Source organism: Erythrolamprus reginae, chromosome 8 (assembly GCF_031021105.1).
Source record: "Erythrolamprus reginae isolate rEryReg1 chromosome 8, rEryReg1.hap1, whole genome shotgun sequence".
Taxonomy (NCBI): Eukaryota; Metazoa; Chordata; class Lepidosauria; order Squamata; family Dipsadidae; genus Erythrolamprus; species Erythrolamprus reginae.
In genome coordinates, this window is record NC_091957.1 from 6,500,995 (window position 1) to 6,507,740 (window position 6,746).

At 44.4% G+C, this 6,746-nt stretch overlaps 1 protein-coding gene across 15 annotated transcripts in view; it reads left to right on the plus strand.

The window, feature by feature from the left end:
* EHMT1 (euchromatic histone lysine methyltransferase 1) overlaps positions 1-6,746 on the plus strand; it is a 136,896-nt gene that overhangs the window by 60,152 nt on the left and 69,998 nt on the right. For 8 of the 15 annotated variants that reach the window (XM_070758722.1, XM_070758723.1, XM_070758721.1 and 5 more), the window contains 5 exons: positions 244-403; positions 1,716-1,849; positions 4,610-4,795; positions 5,722-5,802; positions 6,054-6,200. In XM_070758722.1, coding sequence (XP_070614823.1) covers positions 244-403; positions 1,716-1,849; positions 4,610-4,795; positions 5,722-5,802; positions 6,054-6,200 — 708 coding nt within the window. The remainder of the gene's footprint in view (positions 1-243; positions 404-1,715; positions 1,850-4,609; positions 4,796-5,721; positions 5,803-6,053; positions 6,201-6,746) is intronic. The other 7 variants (XM_070758730.1, XM_070758735.1, XM_070758732.1 and 4 more) reach the window with 1 other exon arrangement.

Genomic DNA, 6,746 nt, shown 5'->3' on the forward strand with positions numbered 1-6,746 from the left:
TCAGAGCTTTGGGAAAGACTGGGAGGGTAGGGGCGATGTGAATCTCCAGGAGGGGGGGGAAGATTGATTCCAGAAGGCTGGTGCCGCCACAGAGAAGGCTCTTCCCCTAGGCTCCGCCAGACAGCACTATTATTTCACTGAGCGGATGTCCTCCCCCACACCGTCCTTTAAAGCGATGTTTCCCAGTCTTTAATTCCCCCCCCCCTTCTGCAAAATAAAACAGTCCCCCTTTCTGTTTTCCAGCATACCAACAAAGACCCCAAAGAAACAAGGACGCCCAAGGAAGACGGCGGCAAAGGCATCCTGGAATTCGGAAAGCCCGCCTCGCTCTCCTCCATCCCTGGCCTTCACTCATCTCTACCTCAGAATCAGGGCTACGTGGCCGCCTCAAAATCACAGACAGGTAAATAGGGGAAAGCTCCGGGGTTAGAGAGCTCTGCTTGAAGTGGAACGGGCTGAGAAGAGAAATGAGAAGAGGTTGAGTCCCCCCAACCCCGAATGGAGATGTTTTGATGTTTTGTCAAGGCCCTGCAGGGCAGTGGCTCGATCAGATTCTATCAGATCAGATAGTGGTAATTATGAGGGCAGATGGTGTTCGATCTTTGGGGCTTCCCCTTTGTGTGTGTGTGTCTGTGTGTGTGAGAGATGGAAAAGAGAGAGAGATTTGAGAGAAAGAGAAGATAAGAAAGAGAGGCGAGAGAGAGGAGAGAGTGAGACAGAGAAAGACAAGAGAGAAGAGGGAGAGGAGAGACGAGAGAAGCATGAAATAAGAAAAAAAGAGAGGGAGAAAGACAACAGGGAAGTATGAGAGAAGAAAGGAGAGACAGAGTGAGAAGAGCAAGAAAGAGAGAGAGACAAGAGAGAAGCATGAGAGGAGAGAGAGAGACAGAAGAGAGGAGAAACAAAAGAGAAAAGCGTGAGAGGAGAGGGAAAGAAAGGGAGGAGAAAGAGACAGGAAGAGCGCGAGAGAGACAAGAGAAGTGAAGAGAGAGAAAAGAGAGAAGCACGAGAAGAAAAAGAGAGAAAGAGGAGACAAAAAAGAGAAGCGTGAGAGAAGAAAGAGGAGAGAGATGAGAGAGTGAGAGATGAGAGGAGAGAGAGGAGAGAAAAAGGAGAAAGAGACAGAGAGGAAGAAGAGCAAGAGAAGAGAGAGAGAGAGAGAGATGAGACAGAGAAGCGTGAGAGGGGAGAGAGAAACAAGACAGAGAGGAGAGAAAAGAGAAGCATGAGAGAAGAAAGAGGAGAGAGCGAGAGATGAGAGAGAGGAGAGAAAAAGGAGAAAGACAGAGGAAGAAGAGCAAGAGAAGAGAGAGAGAGATAAGAGAGAGAAGCATGAGAGCAGAGAGAGAAACAAGACAGAGAGGAGAGAAAAGAGAGAAGCGTGAGAGAAGAAAGAGGAGAGGGAGGAAGGGAGGGAGAAAGAGGAGAGAGGGAAGAGAAAAAGAAGGAGACAGAGGGAGAAGAGCAAGAGAAGAGAGAGAAACAAGAGAGAGAGGCATGAGAGAAGAGAGGGACAGAAGAGAAAGAAACGTGAGAGAAGAAAGAGGAGAGGGAGGGAGGGAAAGGGGGAGAGAGAGAGAGAGAGAGAGAGAGAGAGAGAGAGAGAGGGGCCTCATTAGGAACCTGTTGTTCTGGGCAGTGTTCCTCCCAGCCTCCCATCCCTGCAGAACCTGCCTTCTTGCTCCTCCCTGATTTCTCTGCATCCTCCTCCGCAGCCACTTCAGTATCTCGAAAGAAGAAACGAAGGATGGGAACGTACAGCCTGGTTCCCAAGAAGAAGACCAAAGTTTTAAAGCAGAGAACGGTGATTGAGATGTTCAAAAGCATCGCTCATTCCCCAGACGGCAAGGTGAGAACCGAGAAGAAAGGGTGCTCAGATATATAGGCCGTGCCGTGCCGTGGGATTTACTGGTCCAATAAAGCCGAGAAAAATAAAATGACGGAAGGGCTTGTCTGTCTTCCCCTGTCATCTTTCCCCCCCTGGTTTGCAAAGAATTTGGGCTTTAAAAATAAGCACCCTCTTATTGAATCCGGGCATAGTGGTAGCGGCTGCTGCCCACGGTTCGGAGAGCCAGTTTGGGTGACAATGTGAGGCTCTTCCCACTCCGAATGTGTTCTGTCGGGCTCTCTGGTAGAATCCTCCCAAAAATGCACAAGTACAGATTTCAGACACACACACGTTTGAAAATTCAAAACAATGTTCTTTATAATGAAAATTCACTTAAACCAAGCCCTCTTTTGGTATAGCAAAGAGCACTGGTCTCCAAACAAACTGGTAATTTGTACAGGTCCCTTATCAGTTCTGTGATACTTAGCTTGCAGCTGTGAGGCAATTCACAGTCCTTTTTCTTTCACAAAGTGAAACACACTTTGCCCTGGTTTAGTTTCAAAGCGGGGAAAAATCAGCACACAAAAGGTCAAAGTCAGTAAAGCAGTCACGAAACACAACGATCAGATAATCCTCCACAACGGCCAAACCCACAGGCTGCTATTTATAGCAGCCTCACTAATTTCCACAGCCCCACCCAACCACAGGTGGCCTCATTTTCTTTGATCATAATCTCTCAGTTGTTGTTGCCTATGCATCGCTCTCCGCATGCGTGGCTGTATCATTAACTCTTGTTCCGAATCCAAGGAGGAGCTAGATAATTGATCTCCTTCTGAGCTGTCTGCCCCACTCTCCTCCTCCCTGTCACTCATGTCTTCTTGGTCAGAGGAGCCTTCATCAGCAGATTCCACCGGGGGCAAAACAGGCCTGCAGCATGTGGATGTCTCCCTCACATCCACAGTCCTCGGGGCAAGAGCAGGGCCAGAGCTAACCACAACAGAATGTCGCTAATTTCTTTTTGTTAACCCTATGCACATGTGCAAAGCTTTCTGCTTGAAAACCTCCAGTGACGAAGCTCCCATAACATCTGAAGATAACGTGGTTGATTGTTCTTCCTGCCAGAAAATTTCTCCTTGTTTCCAGCTTGAATCTCTCCTTAATTAATTTATTTTATTATTATTATTTTTTTAATTGAAAACAAAACACATAAAAACACACAAACATAAAAAAAGAAAAACACATGGTTTACATCCCAATTTTCATCAGAAGCACATATGGAGCTGTATACATTTTGAGAACTTTTTTGTCTATTGCAAATACTGTACATTTCATAAGAAAAGAAAAATTCAAAAAAAGAAAGAAAAAAGGTAAGGAGGAAAAGACGTAGAAAAATCTAATTCCAATTAAAAACATAGGCATATTGATTATTGATCTTTTGAACCTTGCATTCTGTTTCACTTAATTAGATGTTTCCTTGTTTTAACCAATTGTAGAATTTATCCCAACCTCTATAATAATAGAAGTCTGACGGCAGAAAAAGACCTCATGGTCCATCTAGTTTGCCCTTATACTATTTTCTGTATTTTATCTTAGGATGGATCTATGTTTATCCCAGGCATGTTTAAATTCAGTTACTCTGGATTTATCTACCACGTCTGCTGGAAGTTTGTTCCAAGGATCTACTACTCTTTCAGTAAAATAATATTTTCTCAGGTTGCTTTTGATCAACATATAATCCGTTTCTTCTTTCCCTTCTAATTTTTTGGTTAACATATCCATCTCGGCACATTCCATAATGTTTTTAAATTATAATTTCTTCTCTTGGTAGTTCCTCGCTTTTCCGTAATTGGGCATATGTTATCCTAGCCGCTGTTAGAATATGGGTGATCAAGTATTTGTCTTCTTTTTTATATGCTTTGTTAAAAATCCCCAATAGAAAAAATTCTAATTTGACTTTTACGCTACCCAAAACCAATGGGACTCCTTGGTCAGTTTCCATTCATTATTCCTCATCAGGCCTTCGGTTGCTTTTGAAAAATAGCTTGACCGCCCCCCCCCTCTTTATGTGGCAGCCCCTCGGAACAACTGCTCATTTTATAACACTAAAGTGTCCAAAATAAGGTACTAGGGAATGTCCCTCACTGTTGACATTTATTGAAACATTTAAACGTGTTAAAGGGTTAAATAAGGTTCAGGAGGGAAGTGTTTTTAATAGGAAAGTGAACACAAGAACAAGGGGACACAATCTGAAGTTAGTTGGGGGAAAGATCAAAAGTAACACGAGAAAATATTATTTGACTGAAAGAGTAGTAGATCCTTGGAACAAACTTAGATTACAAAAACCAAATCAAACAATAAATGAGAAAGGTAGGTAGGTAGGTAGGTAGGTAGGTAGGTAGATAGATAGATAGATAGATAGATAGATAGATAGATAGATAGATAGATAGATAGATAGATAGATAGATAGATCCACAGTAACTGAATTTAAACATGCCTGGGATAAACATATATATCCATCCTAAGATTAAATACAGGAAATAGTATAAGGGCAGACTAGATGGACCATGAGGTCTTTTTCTGCCGTCAATCTTCTATGTTTCCAGATAGATAGATAGGTAGGTAGGTAGGTAGATCCACAGGGACTGAATTTAAACATGCCTGAGATAAACATATATCCATCCTAAGATAAAATACAAGAAATAGTATAAGGGCAGACTAGATGGACCATGAGGTCTTTTTCTCACGTCAATCTTCTATGTTTCTATGTTTGGGAATCTCCAGGTTGAGAAGGACGACAGCAGCCCCCACGTGAACGGGGAACGGTTGGAGGTGGATTCCGAAGAAGACGACTCGGACGAACTGGAGGAAGAAGATGAACGCGGAACCGACCAGACCGCCACTTTTCCCGTGGAGGAAAACAGAACGGCCAACGAGAGAGACGCGGCGGATATTAGCAGTCGCAGAAAGGTGATCTCTATGGTCCTTTGGAGAATGTTAGACCTTGTGTGTGAGAACATGGCTATAGGTGCCCTCCAGTCCACCAGTTGGCTGCTACCAGTTCGCTCTCCGGGATCATAGACCAAATATGAGATTTGGAATATTTGGTATAATTGGATAAGCAATAAAGGCAAAAAGATGAGGATAAAATGGGAAAGGACGTAGGAAAAATGAGAAACATATAAACATGCAATGTAATATATGTCCCTATAAAACTGCTGGCTGGGGAATTCTGGGAGTTGAAGTCCAGATACCTTCATGTTGCCAAGGTTGGGAAACACTGCTATAAAAAGATGATTATAAGAAATAATAATAATAATAATAATAATAATAATAATAATAATAATAATAATTTATTAGATTCGTATGCCGCCCCTCTCCGAAGACTCAGGGCGGCTCACAACAGCAATAAAAACAATATAACCGTGATACAAATCTAATATTAAAGAAAAAATATATATAAAACCCCAGCAATTAAAACCATACAACACATACATACCAAACATAAAATATAAAAGCCTTGGGGAAGTGTAACAAAGGGGCAAAAAACCGGCCATAGGTCTGTATTAAACTATAGAAATGTTGTTTTTAAAACTTGAAGACTAATAAATAAAACGTAAAAAAAAAAAAGATAGTGCAGTACTGCAGGCTACTTCTGTTGATCACCAGCTGCCAGCAGTTTGGCAGATCGAATCTCACCAGGGCTCAAGGTTGACTCAGCCTTCCATCCTTCCGAGGTCGGTAAAAGGAGGACCCAGATGGTTGGGGGCAATAGACTGACTCTCTGTAAACCGCTTAGAGAGGGCTGTTAAAACACTGTGAAGCGGTGTATAAATGCCATGACATCCTCAATGCCTTCTCTGTTTTCACGTGGACTTCTCTTCGTCCATCCACAGATGGTGGACGGAGATTCGGAGGAGGAACAAGATTCCGCGGACTCCATCGAAGAAGAAGAAGACGGTGACGAATCGGACTTGGTGAGTGCCGCCTTTCTTGTGCCGGACGTTGGCGAGGAGCCCACGACCCCCCTGGCCCAGCCAAATGAATCCAGCTGTCGATGGAAGACCCCCTACCCTCCCTGTTTTGTTCTGTCTTCCTCCTTCCCTTACTGATCTGGTTTGTTAACCGCATTGTGGGGCGGGTTTTTTTTTTTGTCTTTGCCCTTTTTGTTGGTTTCTAAAAGGGGAAACAGTGGACTTCCCATTAAAGTCTGTTGCTTTCTCGTCAGGCCTCAGCCGAGGTCTGCTCTTGGTTGCCAGGTGTCAAGACCAAGCTGCGGCCCAGACAGGCCTGGCCAGAGCTGGAAGAAGCAGGACAGAAGCAGGCACATAGCCCAGACAGACCCAGCCCAGGGCCGAGTTCTGCAGGAGGCAAGGCAAGACACGCCCCGAGGCTGTTGCTGCTTTTGCTGCTGCTGCTATTGCTGCTGCTGTTGCTTGTCACCGAGAGCCATTGCTCAGAACCTTTTGGGGCTTCAGGGGACCAGAACGGGCTCCTTTTGCACCCACTAAGCAATTGCCTGTTGCGTAGGGTCACAATTGCCATATCTCCCTTGAGACGTGATGGAGGATGTTGTAGGCTGCCCCAGGGCTGTTCAAACCGTGGCGGCTTTAAGATGAGTGGACTTCAACTCCCAGAAATCCTCGGGTGGCATGGCTGACCGAGGAATCCTGGGAGTTGGAAGTCTACAAGTCTTAAAGTTGCCAAGGTTGAAGACTTGAGGATTTCTGGGAGTTGAAGTCGACAAGTCTTTTAAAGTCTCCCAAGGTTGTACAGTCCTGGTTTATCCCACCAGACTTGTGGACTTCAACTCCCAGAATTCCTCAGCCAGGGTAGTGGACTTCAACTCCCAGAATTCCTCATCCACATGGCTAACTGTGGAATCCCAGGAGTTGGAAGCCTACAAGTCTTAAAGTTGCCA